The sequence below is a fragment of the Schistocerca piceifrons genome, chromosome 3 (genome assembly GCF_021461385.2).
Source record: "Schistocerca piceifrons isolate TAMUIC-IGC-003096 chromosome 3, iqSchPice1.1, whole genome shotgun sequence".
NCBI lineage: Eukaryota > Metazoa > Arthropoda > Insecta > Orthoptera > Acrididae > Schistocerca > Schistocerca piceifrons.
Genome location: NC_060140.1, coordinates 310,224,432 through 310,242,819, shown reverse-complemented (window position 1 = coordinate 310,242,819; position 18,388 = coordinate 310,224,432). Strand labels below are relative to the sequence as shown.

General features: G+C 41.8%; 1 protein-coding gene across 1 annotated transcript in view; it reads left to right on the top strand.

Annotated features, from left to right (window-relative positions):
* Nucleotides 1-10,663: 10,663 nt before the first annotated feature.
* The window catches only part of LOC124790001 (sialin-like), a 104,261-nt gene continuing 96,536 nt past the window's right edge, over nt 10,664-18,388 (top strand). The window contains exon 1 of the mRNA XM_047257542.1: nt 10,664-10,750. Coding sequence (XP_047113498.1) covers nt 10,711-10,750 — 40 coding nt within the window. The 5' untranslated portion in view covers nt 10,664-10,710. The remainder of the gene's footprint in view (nt 10,751-18,388) is intronic.

Here is an 18,388-nt window from a genome sequence, read left to right as displayed (position 1 = left end):
ACTGATGACCTCAGCAGTTAAGTCCCATATGATTTCACACACATACTAACATTTTGAAACGAAGTCGTTGTCGTAAACCGGCGAGCATTAACGATAAAAAATACTTGCGAACGTCAGGAAATTCACCATATTATCCGCTATAACTTGACAAAAACCATACCTGTTATATTTAATCATTCTGGATATATATGGGTTGGCCTGTCTTAACTGCCTCAGCCTGTATCCAATACCACACACCGTGCAGTCTGTGAAATTCTAGGCGATAATGCGCAACTTTTGGACGAGTACAGCTTTCCTACAACACGCACACTGTCACAACTTGAGCTCTACTACCACAACAATTCAGAGAAAACACCTTGTTGTTTGATGTACTTTCAGATTGTTTCTTTCGTGTGTAAAAATACTATCTTGAATAATTAGAACCATGCTTACAAATTTTAAAGCTATTTGTTGCTAAATAATTTTTACGTTTTAAATACTCCAGTGTAACGTCGCAGAAACCAGTGTGACGCAAAATGCAGTACCGTGTGGTTCAACTGATAGAGCAACCAGGAAAGATGTCGTGGTGGTCGTAGTGCGGGAAAATATTGAACATAGCGTGCAATAACCGTTCTGACTTTTCCTCGTCGGGATGCAGCACTAGCAGAGCACTTCCTCGACCGAGGTCGCCAGCTTACGATAGCGCTGTGTCACTCAACCAGAACTTAGTCACTTCCAGCACGGCACTACAATAAAGTTTCATTTTAGTTGCGACCGCAGAGAGGAGGAGACACGCTGGTCTTGGTCACGAGATTATAAGTCAGTTTCTGTATTAAATCTCAGACTTTTTTCTACGTTTCACAGAGCGTGTCGCACTATTGACCGTTTTGTCTATTTATTTACTTTTAAATGGTTTCTTCCTGAAAGCTACTTAGTCAGCTACATTATTTTCTTGTATCTAATAACTACATAATTATTTGACAAGTTTGCACAGTTTTAGATACATTGCTCTTAATTAAACAATGATACTTCGAATAGCAGAGACATACATACTTTCATACGTTTACTGTAACAAGCCAAAAAACATCTTGTGCTGTGGCTGTTCAGAACTGATAATTCCGCTCACCTGTGGTTACTTTTGTGAGTTAAATCACTAGAGATAATTAACTAATAAAGATTAGGGATTAAATGTGTGAATACAAACAACCATTTAATGTATAAATGACTATAGGCGGTTTGTTCCTTTGGCATCAGTTGACTTGTCTTGGAGGCAACGAAATAGTACAGAGCCTTCACATCTTGGAATTTACTGTCGAATGACCTTTTTTTGAAATTTTTGTGCGATGTTGATATAGATTATCAGATGCTGAGCATTGTCCGTGACATATGTGAATAGAGTAATCCCCTTTTTGACGAATTCCTTATGGTGCTTTCTCTGCTGAGGAACGCCCGGCAGTAGGAGATATAGGTCTGCCAGATCTGGTCTTCGCAGTACGGAGAGATTAAAATTTTGATTCTGTGTAGGTACGAAAGGCACGTACTTGATACACTGGTGAATTAAATCCTTTACATGAAAGACTTTTCAAACTGCCACGAACAATATTCTAGTTGTCGTTATATGATGTCGAGACAACTTGAACTGGTTGAACTGGTTTAATCCTCGCAAAGCGTCATCCTCTCGTCATCTGAGGGATTTCCCATAATCGGTACCATTAAGCGAACACCTTATTCTTTATCGTAGCTCGAAGTCTGAATAAGGTAGGCATACAAATTCAAGTAGAAGCATCCTATCCGTGAAGTAACTTTCTGTTGACAGGTTGATTATTTGTTTGTCTGTTTTTATGGATCCCCCTTTGACCCAGAGAAGTTGTACTCCCTTCTGTTGCTTGATACAATGATAGAAATTGTGTATAAAAAGATATGTTAGAAACTTAAGAAGTTTATTCTTGGCCTAAAAACACACAAAAAGTTCATTATGAAGATGGGTCTGAAAATCCTTCGTAAATGTAGTATGAAACGAATTCCCTGTTGAGACACGTGGCTGAGTAATTTACCGCAAATTTGTATTTTTACTCGCTTTCTTCTTTACATTTGCTCACGGAATTTCTTTTGTTTTGTCTGATTGTCGTTTGTTCTGCTTTAGAGATACTTCCATCACAATGTATCACAACGATGTCATGCATTGCACATCCGGCGTAGCAGGTGGGAATGCGGACGCAGCACCTCAATTTTATGCTTAACGTTACCCTGGGAGGCAGTTACGTTGTGCAAAAACGTTTGTGTGATCCACCAAAGCTTGCCACAGACAGGCTCAGTTGTGAAGAGAGTGGCAGGTGTGGGAGACCAAGCGATATATGAACGAGGCAGGTGGAGGCGAGTTCAGGGTTGCAGTGGTGATGGCACGATGAAATCATCATGGCCCTCCCCACACCCAAGCCACTCTCCTTCCTTGAAAATGGCCAGTCAGGGAGCTTCTAAGCCAAAGCATGCATATTTAGATATCTCAAATACAAGGTGGTATTTTGTTGTCAAATAACAATTTCAGCTATCTCTTAATCAACGCCACTTCATGGGAAATAGGCCAATCAGAGAACTTCTAAGTCAAAACTGACATCTTTTGCTCCCCTCCAATAACATACTTGTATTTAACTTGTCATTAAAACGAGACAGACAATGTGTACCTCTGGCACAACAACTTTCCACCATTCACGTAGCTTTGTCAGCAAACAAACACACAGCTTTATGAAATATCGACATATCTGAGGCATTGCTGACATCGCAAAATACCTGACACACTTTTGTGAGCAGAACTCACACACTCACACAAATATATATGTATCTTCCAATCATAGCTCAGTATTCTACCGATCATTGGAGAGAACCATATGTGCACAACAGTTAGCTGTCATGTTCACTGTACTCCACTTGCCAATAATTTGAGTTCGATATTGGTACCCACTTGGTCCAAGACACAATTAACATTCGAATTAAATGCCACAATTTCGTTCCCACATATAAATCGTCTGTTTCATTACTATACAATTATACCAAACACATATGGCTAAAATATTATGCTAAATTGGCCGGGCAATAATAGTTGACAGGTCGTCTTAGGCTTACTTATCTCTGGGTTACTGGTGGTACAAAAGCTCATCATTTCCTCGTGCCTTTGTCCACTTCAACGCGGGGTCGGCTTTGTTACTGTATATTTGGCGTTGTTAGTGTCTGATGGTGGCCAGATGCCCTTCCTATCACCACCCCGTAGCCCCCTGGACGGAATTTGTGGACCCCAGCTGTCTGCGTTTAGTGTAAGCCATGGAACAGTGCGAACATGTTCAGATATTTGTGAGTCGTGTAACTGAGGCGGGACGTGGGAACCAGCCCAGTATTCACCTAGAAGGAAGTGGAAAACCGCCTAAAAACCACATCCAGGCTGGCTAGCACATCGGCCCTCGTCGGATTCAGTCTGAGGCCAGCGCGCCTATCTGAGTCCAGGAAGCGCTGTCGGCTAACCTCGCAGGTCGCTGCTGGTACAAAAGCTAACTTACAAAAATATAACTGACATTATTTACTGGTTACTACGGCATTATTATTGATTTTAATCTTATGCTATGTCCCACGAGTTCTACAAAAACGAAATTTCCGGAAGGCTGTGACATTTACCCTTTCGAAAATTAATGTGTTATCTCCTTTCCTTTTCATAATCAACTAATTACTAATACCAAGGTGTACAGAGTGTTTATCCAACTAGATCACAATTTCCAACACTTAAGTACAACGAAGCTTACTAAAAGTGATGCGCTTTTCAGAGATCTACAATGTAGTGAAACACTGAAGTAGTATTTTTTTTAATTCGCGAATATAATTATGAAAAGTGCCAAATTAGATACACTATGTGGTCAAAAGTATGAGGACACCTGGCTGACAATGACTTACAAGTTCGTGGCACCCTCCATCGGTAATGCTGGAATTCAATATGGTGTTGAACCATTCTTAGCCTTGATGACAGCTTCCACTCTCACAGGAATACGTTCAATCAGGTGCTGGAAGGTTTCTTGGGGACTGGGAGCCATTCTTCATGGAGTGCTGCACTGAGGAGAAATATCGATGTCGGTCGGTGAGGGCTGGCACAAAGTCGGCGTTCAAAGACATCCCAAAGGTGTTATGTAAGATACAGGTCAGGTCTCTGTGCAGACCAGTGTTGTTATTGTCGTGTGACCACTCCGCCACAGACCGTGCATTACGAACAGGTGCTCGATCGTGTTGAAAGATGCAATCGCCATCCCCGAATTGCTCTTCAACAGTTGGAAGCAAGAAGATGCTTAAAACATCAATGTAGGCCTGTGCTGTGATAGTGCCACGCAAAACAACAAAGGGTGCAAGCCCCATCCACGAAAAACACGACCACACCATAACACCACTGCCTCTGAATTTTACTGTTGGCACTACACTCGCTGGCAGATGACGTTCACCTTGCATTCGCCATACCAACACCCTGGCATTGGATCGCCACATTGTGTACCGTGATTCGTCACTCCACACAACTTCTTTCACTTTTTTCCATTGTTCAATCGTCCAACTTTTACGCTCCTTACACCGAGCGAGGCGTCGTGTGGAATTTACCGGCGTGATGTGTGGCTTATGAGCAGCCGCTCGACCATGAAATTCAACTTTTCTCACCTCCCGCCTAACTCTCATAGTACTTTCAGTGGATCCTGATACAGTCTGGAATTCCTGTGCGATGGTCTGAGAAGAAGTCTGCCTATTACACATTACGACCCTTTTCAACTGTCGGCGGTCTTTGTCAGTCAACAGACGAGGTCAGCCTGAACGGTTTTGTGCTGTACGTGCCCTTTCACTTTTCCACTTCACCGTCACATCGGAAACAGTGGCCCTAGGGGTGATTAGGAGTGTGGAAATCTCGCATACAGACGTATGACACAAGTGACACCCAATTACCTGACGACTTTAGAAATCCGTGAGTTCCGCAGAGCATCCCATTCTGCTCTCTCACGATGTCTAATGACTACTGAGTTCGCTGACATGGAGTACCTGGCAGTATGTAGCAGCACAATCCACCTAATATGGAAAACGTATGTTACTGGGGGTGTCCGGATATTTTTGATCACATAGTATATGTTAGCTCTGTAGACACTTCGATCAACATGGCATCTTCTGTTTACTTCTGTCAAAGGCAACGATGGACAGGCTTCGACACAGAGGAATATTCTATCTCTAAGTGGGAACGAAAAGTCGGTGTTTTCACTAAAATAAAAGTCTGTATTATTCACCGGGCCGGAGTGGCCGTGCGGTTCTAGGCGCTACAGTCTGGAGCCGAGCGACCGATACGGTCGCAGGTTCGAATCCTGCCTCGGGAATGGATGTGTGTGATGTCCTTAGGTTAGTTAGGTTTAATTAGTTCTAAGTTCTAGGCGACTGATGACCTCAGAAGTTACGTCGCATAGTGCTCAGAACCATTTGAACATTTTGTATTATTCATCAAACCAAATCAAATGATTTCTTGTATAACAGTAAAAAACACTCGTGGCTCACTTATTGTCACTACTGACCCAACTTATATGTTAAGGTGCATTTGTCGATGACAGTAGTTCTATCTCTGTACCCCAAGTGGTTCAGTGTACAATGACCCCCAAATTAAATATCACAGTGTTATTTTCGACATCTAAATTGTCTGTATTATTGTTCTATAGAAGTTCGAAACACACTTAGCTTGCTATTGTTACTGTTGGTCTAATTTTCAGGATATGGTACACTTGGCGAGGGCTGACTTACGCTGCCACACTGTGGGAAATAAATGTCATTTCAATGAAATAACGCACTGAACAGTCGCTTTGTCAACATTATTTAACTCACATTTCTATAAGTAAGAAGCGAGTGTTTCCAAGCTTTCTACAAACCACTCTTCCTTCCCAGCAATTGTTTTCACCCATTGCTTAAGTTCACGTTTTCTGTCTTCGACTTCTTCCGATTTCAGTTTTCCTTTTATGTACACATAATACATTAAGTGCACTGAAGGTGTAATTTCTGTAATAGGAAATGGTTTAAGTCTGTTTGATACAGTGCTTCTAGTTCTTAAGGCGTGCATAATATAACTGTTCTTGGGAGTCATTCCTACTTTGGCTACATCTATACTTGATGAACGATGTCCTGGAAGAGAAAGCAAGAACTGACTCACAAATGCATTTATATCGACTCAGCGAAATATGACATGCATGGAGATTGCGCAAGTCTCTACTTGTGTGAGCAAAAAGAAATTTGGCACATTTGAAAGTATGTCAATGCACATGCACAGACGTCATCAAGCTAGTACCAGAAGCTCAAAATATGTGTGCCATAACCTGATAGAGCGTGTCCCCTAATGGGTAGTAAAGCACACCATTTTTCTTGTAGCTGACATGGTACAGAACTCAGGTAGTATTCTAACTGAAGCGGACAGTGTATGTGGCATGATGAAGGGTGCTAGCTACTAGGGTTTAATTTATACTAGTTATCTAGCAGTTGACATGGTGCAGAGCTCAAATAGTATTCTAGCATGACACGCTGTCAGCTACTTCTGTTAGAATATTATTTGAGTTCTGCACCATGTCAGCTACTAGTTATTACACCAGTGCATATTCGACTTTTAAATATTTTAAATGCACAACCCACACAAATATGTTCAAGAATACTATTATGATTATAACACGCATTTGCAGAGTACTGTGCCCCTCCCCCCCCCCCCCCCCCCCTCATCATCACACATAGATGGTGAGGAGAAAGGGGTGGATGTGTATCGCATGGGACAGTGCCTGTGCTTTGCAAAGCATATTAAGATCATTGATGATATCCTTGAATGGGTTTGTGTGAGTTCTGTTTCTAAAAGTAGAATTTGTACTGGAAGAATAGCTAATAACTGACATAGTGCAGAACTTGCTGGTTCCTTTAAAATGCTGTTTTACTTTGGTACAAAGATGGAAATGTTGTCATCGATTAATGCACCTTAATTTGTAAGTTAGATCAGTAGTGCGCATAAGGTAGCCTCATGTGTTTTGCAGTGCAGCAGAAGAAATCTTTGTGTATTAAATAATACAGAAACTTTTTGGTTCCCTTATGGTGCTATTTTACTTTGGTACAAAAATCGATCTGTTATCGTTGGTAAGTACACCTCAACCTCCAAGTTAGATCAGTAGTGCCGATAAACTAGACATATGTGTTTTGTTTTGTTGTAGCATGAATCTTTGCATAATTTTCTAAATATTGTGGACAATTAAGAGCTGTGAAAACATTGTGACAGTCTAAGGGTTTATTGTGTTTTGCACTAAGAAGCATACACAGATCGAATTTTGCTCATTGCCAAGTGCTCCTTAACCAGTAAGTTAATCAGTAATACCACATGTATTTTGTATTCCTGTAACAAATAATACAAGCAATTACAGATGGAAACAACATTGTGATACTTAATTTGAGGGTTTATGTGTCTTGCACCAGGTGGGGCACAAAGATCGACTTAACTTGTTGCCAAGAGTGCCCTAAACTTTAAGCTACATCAGTAGTGCCACAAGCAATTTAGACTCTTGCAGCACAATAATACAAATAATTTAAGCATAGAAATACAATGTTGTGTTTAATTGTAAGAACTATTGTGCCTTACATCAAGTGGGGTATAAGTACTGAACTTAACACGTTGCCAACTGGTGTACAGGAAACAAGATGTGGTACATGCTGACTGGATGTTTCGTTTTAATCGCTCGTAAAATACTGGACTGTGATTGGGAGGGCAAAATATGTGTGTTTGTGGGACAAAGTTGTCTCTGTCTCTCTTGCTGTGTGTGTGTGTGTGTGTGTGTGTGGGATGGTGTGTGTGTGTGTGTGTGTGTGTGTGTGTGTGTGTGTGTGTGTGTGTGTGTTTGTGTGTTTGTGTGTGTGTACGTGTGTGTTTTGTACCGTGTTTATCACTATATCGATTAGCCTTTCTGAGTTGGCTTGTACCTAGCTGTCAGTGAGTGTAGTTTGTCTCTCTGGATAGCGAGTGTTCATCATGTGCGCAGGCAGTGCACTTAGAGGACAGTGACTCTCATAGCAGCCACTAAGAAGGAAGTGGTTGTGCTTGGCAGTCTGCCCACGAGTTGAGACCAGGTTGGTAGTACTGGGCCATAACAAGGGAACGAAGTTGTGCATAGCAGTCTGCTTGTGAGTGGAAAGCGGGTTTGCAGCTGCTTGGCTGTTTGCATGCTTGGAGTTATTATGGACCTATTAGAGAAAGTGAGTAGAGCTTTGAGGGAGGTGTTATGCTCAATGGTTGGCCTGTGAGTTGAGAGTGGATTGTTTATGTGGCTGCTTCCATACATGGAATTATTGTGAGTCTGTTAGTTCAGAAGTTTCGAGATGTGGTAACGTTTGGCTGATGAATTTCTTGATTGTGTGGCTATGTTTGTTCTATATCTGATACACGAAATTATATTGTGGCCATGATGTGTGTGTACATGTGGCGATGAATCTTCAGTTTGAACAGGAACTCCAATCTTTTTAGAGACAATACCGCAAGTAGTTAAGACCTAGCCAGTGGATCAATATAGTGCTTAATAATGTATTCTGTACACCGAGGTCTCCCACAATTTTTTGGGTGTTTTATAATCCTATGCTCCTTATACAAATACAGGTTCTAAGTCGACAGCTGTCTGTCACAAGTATGTTGATAATTTATGTTACTAATTTGGTTTGCCCAAGAGGATTAACGTTATTTTATGTTTGTTCTATGTTACAACTACGTTGATAAACTGAGTTAGTAATTATTTATCTTCACAGGGATCCACAATACATTATGGATATTTTGCAGTCCTACAGAGCCTGAATAGGGTAATGTGTTCAGCGACTGCGGGGCTTGTTGGATTTTGTATGTTAGAAGTAATGTGCCTGTGTCCTGGACAGTTGCATCTGTGATAACTTCTGTTGCTTATAGAAGGCACAGCTGTCTCAGTTGCTAATGCTAAGGGTTTTCAGATTACTTGTTGTGTGATTTCTTGTGCCCTGCATTTGCTGACAGACTGAGGTTCCAGTACCTTCGAATAGTATGCTCGTTATGAAAGTGCTCCTATAAGCAGAACGTGCTATTTGCCGTTGATAACAAGTGTCTTTATTCATTTGAGCGGTCTTACGAAAATTAGTCTGCTTTAAACGAGTATATATGCAACTTGATGCTCTTCTCATAACACCATTCTACAGTGTACTTGTTAAACTCAACTACTACGCAAATATTTGCTCAACTACAGAAATTCTTTAAACTTCCTACTAAAGCTTACAATGCCATTTCGTTTCAGAAAATCGAGTTAGCATCACCCACGAACTTAATGACGCTGTATCTTACCTCACCAGACGTCAAGATTCAGTAAAAGCTACGTCTTTGCCAGTTTAATAGTGTATGTCTGAGACTTTATCTACAGCAAATCTAAGATATAAACGTCTTTGTATAGATCAGTTCCCAACAGCACCTAAGCACTCTTCAGACTAAAGATCAAGATAACATCTTGTGTTTTTAGGGCATACTTCACTATCCACGAAGTTCCAAAAATTCTGTCTTGATCTGCCCATCAGGTCTCCTGATATTTCAGTGTACTGAACCATTCATGAATTATTAGGAATATAATCATTACGTGGGATACCCTTTACGTAACGACGGGTGAGAGCATGTGTCTTCCTTGTGATATGCTGCTAATTTTAGTTCAAAATAGATCTCATGGAAGACTGAACCATACGTGTCACTACTGCTTCGTTCATTTACAGTCTGTTACGGGAAATATTAACGAGTGTTTCTTATAATAGTGCAAAATGCTTAAAACTCACTTTTTTCCAGACACCATCATTCTCATTAGACACAACTGACTGGAAACTCGCGAAATTAGAACGAAAGATTGCTTTCTTATTCTGCACGGCATACTGCAGACACGTAGACCGGTAACGCTAAGTGATTTAACGTACGAGATTCGGTCTGCAGTGCGCCTTCGTGTCAACATAGATGTTACAGCTCATACTATTTTCTTCGTCGGCAAAATACGGGGAACTGTCAGATACTTAAGCTTATTGTTCCTTCATGGAAGTTTTGCCACTGCGCTTTTAATGAAGGTGTCTTTAAGCAACAATGAAATCCTTTTTGTACATACAAATTCATAAACGCTGAAGTTCGGTAATAACTTTCTGTAACAGGTATCTTGCTACTGCTCTGCATCACGCTTGATTTGGACGTGTACTACTATTTATGCGTGTAACCCGACATCATCTTGCTGATAAATTTTCTTTCCGTCGAGATGAAAACTGAAACCCCCAAGTAGAGGCTTGTGGATGCAGATGTACGCTCCTTTCTTACGACACGCAAACCACCAGTGGCATCTTGTTTCGCCGTCCCTTGTTTCGCCAACAAAAGAACACGAATTTCTTCGCCATTACCAAGAATGAAGTGTCAGTTGCAAAAGGGCGCAAAGTGACAGTTACACGATTCCTGGCAGCGATAGAGGTACCAGGTAATAACTCCCAGCGCCTCATCTGCTGCTGAAACACAAAACACGATATGGAAACATACCTCTTGCGCTTCCCCTTCGCTCCTCTCCTAAACACCTGCCGCAGTCGACAAAACGAATAGAACGAGAGACACGGAAAAGGCGCAAGCGCCGTGCAGTCAGGGGCACGCCATTCGCGCAAGAACTCTTCAGCAGGCGAGTGGTTTATTTTAGCAACAGAATGTCCACAGATGTAACGAAGCCGCCGCAGGATAGCGAAGGTGAGCCGTTGTTTACATTATGTTCAGATCGCAAATTTTTGCTTCCTTCTTTGTTCCTTTGTTTTGTCCGTTTAATCAGTGCTTTTTAGTTCGTTAATCAGCCGCACTCGGTGTTCATGCCTTCTCATCAGTTCAGACGTTTCTCATGGAAGTACCGTCGTTTCCTCACGTTCTTCTGATCATTTAGTGGTAGCTTTCTTTTTAAGTTTCACCGTGAATCTGTGCACTATTACCAGTGTATCAAAAGCTACAAGATTTCTCATATCTTTCGTGCTATTCATTTCTTGTAAGACTTCCTTCAGTTTTCTAACCAGTTAATCAGACCTTGTTTCGACTGATAATATCGCAAGGTTATGATGAGTCTGTTGATGCCCATTCTGTAAATACGTCCACAGAGCGCCGAAGGTCTCTCGACAGTGTGACACTTGTTTGTTAGGGTGTAGTATCATGCAAAAATGATATGGCGGGCAGGGTGGAAAGCAATCTGCGGCTGTCTGCTGATGATGCTATGGCATATTGGAAGATGTTATCGTTCATCTACATGTACATCTACATGGTTACTCAGCAATTCTCACTTAAGTGCCTGGCAGAGGGTTCATCGAACCATTTTCATACTACTACTCTACCATTCCACTCTCGAATGGCGCGTGGGAGAAAGGAACACCTAAATCTTTTCGTTCGAGCTCTCATTTCTCTTACTTTATTATGATGATCATTTCTCACTACGTTGGTGGGTGTCAACAAAATATTTTCGCGTTCGGAAGAGAAAGTTGGTGATTGAAATATCGTAAATAAATCTCGCTGCAAAGAAAACCGCCTTTGTTTCAGTGACTGCCACCCCAACTCGCGTATCATATCAGTAACTGTAAGAAGATGCAAGATGACTTAGAAAAAATTCTACTCGATATGATGAATGGCAACTAAATTTCAATGCAGAAAAATGTAAATTAATGCAAATGAGTAGCAAAACAAAACCTGTAATGTTAGAATACATGTTAGTAATGCACTGCGTGACACGATCACTTCCTTTAAATATCTGGGCGTAACGTTGCGAAAAAATATGAAATGGAACGAGCATGTAAGTATTGTAGTAGAGAGAGTGATTAGTCGACTTCGGTTTATTGGGGAAATTTTAGGAAATGTAGGACATTAGTGTGACCTATTCTGGAGTACTGGCTGAGTGTTTGAGATCTCAACCAACTCTGATTAAAGGTAGACATCGAAGCAGTTCAGACGCTGGCTGCTAGATTTGTTACTGATAGATTCGAATAAGACGTAAGCTTTACGGAGACGCTTCGGGAATTCAAATGGAAATCCCTGGAGGGAAGGCGACGTTGTTTTGAGGAACGCCATTAAGAAAGCTGAAGCTGACTGCAGAACGACTTTTACTGCCGTTGACGTACACTTCGCGCAAGGACGAGGAGAATACGATAAATGAGGGCTCATACGGAGGCATATAGATAGTCGTTTTCCTTTTCGCTCTGTTGGAGAGTGAAACAGGAAAGGAAATGACTGGTAGCGGTACAGGGTACCCCCAACTCTCCCCCCCCGCCAGTACCGTAAGGTGGCTTGCGCAATATGTATAGATATAGTTGTATTCTCATCTCCATTCAAATTCATTTTTTTGTGTGTAGAACCAGATGTTTTATGTTTTACTTATAATTCCCCCCTCTTTCTTTTTTCTGCAACGTTACGGTGTCACCAAATACAATATATATTTATTATGCATACAGATGTTAAGCGAACCAACTGGCGGCTTTTAAAGTCACGATTTTGAGATGTGTGATACTTTTTTTTGATTCATTAATTTATTTTGTAATATGGCAGTTCTTCCTATGTTGGCTCACGGTCCGCTTATTAGCAGTATGACGTTGCAAAACTTTTGGCGGAGGATGCCCGTGAAATTGTTTCATATTCCACTTGTAATTCAGTTTTTTTGTGGTATAGACGAAGATTACACACACAGTAGGTCTTTTCGTTAGAAATCTACAGGTCTGCCTTGGGCGCTAACTTGCGTAGTTTTTCTGTGAGAGGCGATGCATTTGACACAGAATTCGTATCAGAATCATCACTGTTTCTTTGTCCCTTCACCCATTATCTCCGTTGTCGTACAAGTTTCTTTAGTGTCAGAAATTTCAACATGGTATTTCACTTTTGGTATTGTATATGAGAAAGTGTGACAGATCATTTTTATAGTGTTCAGTGTGCGCTCTAAATTCTCCTGAAGTGCTAAAAACGATCTGTCTCTCTCACAGCTGAGAATGTATCCAAAGTTGTCAGTTCGCAATTGTAAATAGAACGGGCTCTATCTCCAATGATGGTTTTATAATATCTGTAATGCATGATCGATTTCGACAAAGCTAATACCTTCTTCAGGTGCACCTTAAAATGTACATCTAATCGGTGTTAGGTATTATTTTTCCATAAAACATAGCTGGCTGTTATCAACGAACAGTAATGTGGTCAGCGACATATCGGCATCTTAAATCCATAGCTCAACACACCTGGATTGGCCTAAATTATCCAACGCCTCAGTAATGTTTTAGATGGGATATATGTCAGTTACGTTCTGGTATCGGTAATCGCAGAAGAATCTGTATTTCTTGGTACTATCTGGTGATTTTTACGGGGCAATGACGACACTTGCCCTCCATGGGCTAATAACACTACGTTCTGTTACGCCTTCTGTCAGTTGGTGGTTAATAAATTCCTCCATTAATGATTACAGGTGCTTCGTCTCGTGGTATGGGTTACCGTAGAGTGAAGTATTACTACCAGTAGCTATATAATGCCGTGTAACTGGTGTCGCTGCTAACGGATCGTTTCTATCGAACAAATCCATGAATTGTAGTAATAAAGCTGCCATCGTTTGTCCATCACCCCCTTGCAAATGATTCACATTTTTAAACAATGCAGATGCGCTAACGGTTTGTTGGTTACTCTGCTCATCTCATAAACTATCAATATCTTTTTCATCCAGAACATCTAAAGTGGCAATCATTAACTCGTTTGGTAGACTGACCTCGGCCACGCCAAAATTATCCAGGTTAATAGGAGGTATAAACTCATGGCTTTTATATTGGTAATACACGCCGTGATATTGTGCTCACAGCAATGCATTTCATCAGATTCTTAATTACTCAAAAGTGGCTCTACAACATACAATGCCTTCTGTGGTAAATCGGTACCTACAGAAATCAAAACTAACTTTCCTGGGTGGTACATCATCACGGGAACCAGTTCTTAGCATACGTGTTCGTAGTTCAGTTAGCAAGACCTTCACAATCAGTGCAACTTGCGAAATTACCTCGCCTGCGGTTGTTCTTCATTACGGAAAAAAAGTTCCAACAACCTCAATTATACACCGCAAAAGATCGATTTTAGCACGATGTTTATCATGGAAGTTCAGTCCGAGAATTGTAGAATAACTTCCACCAATATTTGAGAACACTTACGTGTTCTCACGAAAGCTCTTTAGACCCAATGCTAAAGTCGAGAAGTATTGTGGCTAATGATTTCAGTCATTGTCACCTACGCCACCTAACCCGTAACGTTGAGATCTTCCTGAGTAAGAGGTCCAGACTAACGATTGACACATGCCCACGTGTGTCCACTAAAAGTATGTTCCTTAACCTGCGTTAAGCTGAACAAGCAGCATTCCGTCTCTGCATACATCCGTGGAATATTATGTCCTACGGGGAATGGCTCACGACGGGCGATGCCTTCCCATTTGTATTTAATGGACGCTTTTTCGGTTGCTGTTTTCCTCGCTTATTACTCCTGTATTCTCGTGCCTTGTAACTGACTCACTCCCGCTCGTAGCACCCCGGTTGACGACACTGCTTTTACAGATGCCCCTTACGTCCGAATCTGTAAAGAGTTCACTTCGGACACGAAGTCCCGACGGCCATTACGTCCTTTTGTAGCAATATTGTTTTATACTACCTATGTGGCGATCCTAATAGCTGCGGCCAGATCGGATGAATTCTCCATCCTGACTCTGTGTGGCATGTCAGCCGAGATACCCCGTAAGAAGATACCGAGAGCCCTATTGTCAGCTTCATGTGACTGCATCAGCCTCTGCACTCTGCATCATCTCATACCTTTGCGCATCGATCTTTCGGATTGTACCAGAGAAGGATTCTACCGACTGATGTGGTTCTGCACCAAATAATTTAGTTTTTCCCTGAAGAACCCCATGCTATTCTGTTTCCAGTAGCGCTGGCCAGGGCATTAGGTAGCCGCTTGAACATTTCTGCCTTAGTAAATGACACATCACATGTGTTTCAGCCTTGCCCGTAACTTATCCATACGCAAATATGTTTCATCTGCCCAGTTGCTTAATTTCGCTGTAGCTATTACATCATTAATGAGTACAATTAAATCCTCCACTGATTTTCTGGAAAAGGCGTTATCAAGGTGGCTGCTAACAGATTCACAGAGGGACAGGGTACACTCAACACTGATTTTACTTCTCCCGATTCTGACCGAATCTGCTGCTGAATAGCTTGTAGCACTTCTACCTGACTACATAATCCCTCATTGTATGGCTTCTGCTGAGCATTTACTGCTAATAACTTAGTCATTTGTTCGGATAAAGCAGCAACAGACCCACCTGCAGTGGCTGCACGTATGTCTGGTATTTTGCCTTTTCTACAACTTGCATTACAATAACAGAAGTAATGGGAGAAAACTACAATTATAACACTACTCCGGTTCATGGCCCAACATGAATCACGATAGTCCTGTGCTAAATGAACAAATGTCAGATATAATTGGCATAGCATCTCATGGCCTAATGGTTCAAATGGCCCTGAGCACTATGGGACTTAACATCTGAGATCATCAGTCCCCTAGAATTTAGAACTACTTAAACCTAACTAACCTAAGGACATCACAAACATCCATGCCCGAGGCAGGATTTGAACCTGCGACCGTAGCGATCGCACGGTTCCAGACTGAAGCGCCTAGAACCGCTCGGCCACCCCGTCATGGCCTACGACATTACAAAATTTACACCTCCACCTCACTGACGTCAAATATGTTGTCCAGCAATAAGCTCTAATCTATGTCAAGTCTGCAGGCCCGTGCAGTTAAACAAATGACACTCTGAGAATGCTGCTGATGCCCTACGACTCGAAATGGCCGCACAAAAATAAACACAAAGGCGAAAAGAACAACGCTCGCGTATCACACAGCACTGTCCCTGGGCCGGCCGGAGTGGCCGTGCGGTTCTAGGCGCTACAGTCTGGAGCCGAGAGACCGCTACGGTCGCAGGTTCGAATCTTGCCTCCGGCATGGATGTGATGTCGTTAGGTTAAATTAGTTCTAAGTTCTAGGCGACTGGTGACCTCAGAAGTTAAGTCGCATAGTGCTCAGAGATATTTGAACCGAACTGTCCCTGGCTTGAAGTACAGACAGTGACAATGGCTGACGCTGCAGACGTGGTTACATTGCCACCGAAGTCCTGAGGTGACAGCAAATTCTGTCACAAATAGGTTTAATGTTCGGCTGGCTGTGAGCGTTATGGATGCAGGATAATGAATCGTGGAGCACCATATGCTAATGAGACAGGATTAGGTAATTATACGTTTAGCAGCTTTGGTTTAAAAATGGAATCAATTCTCTGTTGTGATAGCAGCGAGGAGAACAGCGAACGCAGCATGCAGGAGTATAACACGGTGATTCATTCAGCGCAACAGTCTCTTGAGGCTGTGAGCAAGGTCACAGCATCAACAGGAATAGGTGGTCCGGCCGGCAGCAGACGTTACTCGCCCAGCAGCGTTTCTCGACAGTGGGACAGCACTTTTTACTCGAGCACACTTCTGGACGTCGAAGGAAATGCCCTAGTAAGCTTCCAGCGTTTCTACATGGGACGGCGATGATGGTGCAGAATTACATCATGGGCTCTCCAACAGAGGAAGGCCATGGACACCAGCATTAGTTCACAGTTAGGGACAGCAGCAGCTACCGGTATAAAGACAGTGTGATAGGGCACCAGGTACCATCAGCTTGGGCCACAGTGATCTGGTGATACAAGGCATCAAGTCTTCACATCAGCAGACTAGACTGGATGCAGTCTCGAAGTAGTCAGCACACCACAGATTCTCCATAAAAGCTGGCCAGCTGCAAATGCAGTCAATAGAAGGTCTTGGGAGCCCTAGTATTTATAGTGGTTCATGAACGGCAACGACATTTTTTGGGGGGAATTTGTGTTCAGTTCTATGGGATCAAACTGCTGATGTTATCGATCCCTGAGCGTAAATACTACTTAATGTAACTTTAACTAACATACGCTAAGGACAACACACACACACACCCATGCCCGACGGAAGACTCGAACCTCAGACGGTCGGAGCAGCGCTAATCGTGACAAGGCGCCATAGACCGCGTGGCTACCCCGCGCGGCGGCAACGACATTATTCTTTGGTAAGCATGACTGAATATGGCCTGATTTTCTGGATTCATCAGCGGTCTTCACTGCAGTTCAGCGTCTGAACTGTGGCTTTCAGCTCTTCAACTTGGCACTCTCTGCAATGTCAGTGGCTGGAAGGCATTCTTTTGTAAGATTTATATGTTGTTACTGCACCTTGCAGTGCTGTCAGACAGGCATTATTTTCCCTTTACAGTGAAGTCATATAGCTGACGTGATCATTCGGGCGTCTCGCTCAAATGATATGCGGCGTGTCTCGTCACTGGCTGGGATGAACGTCAAAAAATTTTACATTCATTTAGTATATTTCATGTGGTGCAGTGATAACGATTTTTAAAATTGTGGCGTAATGTCGTCCGCAGGAGAGCAGTTATGATGAAATATAATGAACTCTGAACAACGAAGAAAACGAGTCGACTCAAAAGAAGATAACTGAACCTGTGTGAACATAAGGATTGTATTGGTTAATGCTTACAGGAGCACAGCATTGAGGTACATGTTTAAGTACCAATCTTAATGGCACAATATACTAATCGTTTTACTTGCACTCTAATCAATGCACCACGTTTTGTATACATGCATGTTTTAGGAACAAACGTGCTACGCATAAAATAACACATAACCTACCGATACGCGTCGGCAGACCTATTCAAGCCATTTAGTGTCTTATATACTTTGGCGATATATGATCTAAATCGATAAATTACTTATGTTGAAACATCAAATGTATTTGTTGCCCTACCAGAACACAATGGAAATGCCCATTTCGATAAACTACTTATGTTGAAACATCAAATGTATTTGTTGCCCCCACCAGAATACAATGGAAATGCCCATTACGATAATAAATTTTTGATTAGATACTAAGTATTGTGTAATAAGAAATGAACTGTACACGTATGTGTGACTGAAGATGGGCGTCACACCCGAAACTGGTGTGACAAAATAAAATAATTAATAACTACTTACTGATTACTGTCTTTATAGCATTACCTATTCCAGAAGCTAACTCAGAATTCTAAAAATTCATTATGGATAAAATAAAAAAAGCCGATAGCTGGCTATTTTATTCTTGAGGAAGATCTCACATAAATTTGCAGGCTTTTGTTCATCACGCATTTTCATTTTACTTTTGTTTACATTACTAGATTCCAAAGAACCATTTTAGCGCAAAGTATAAGATTAAGATACGAGTCAATATGCAC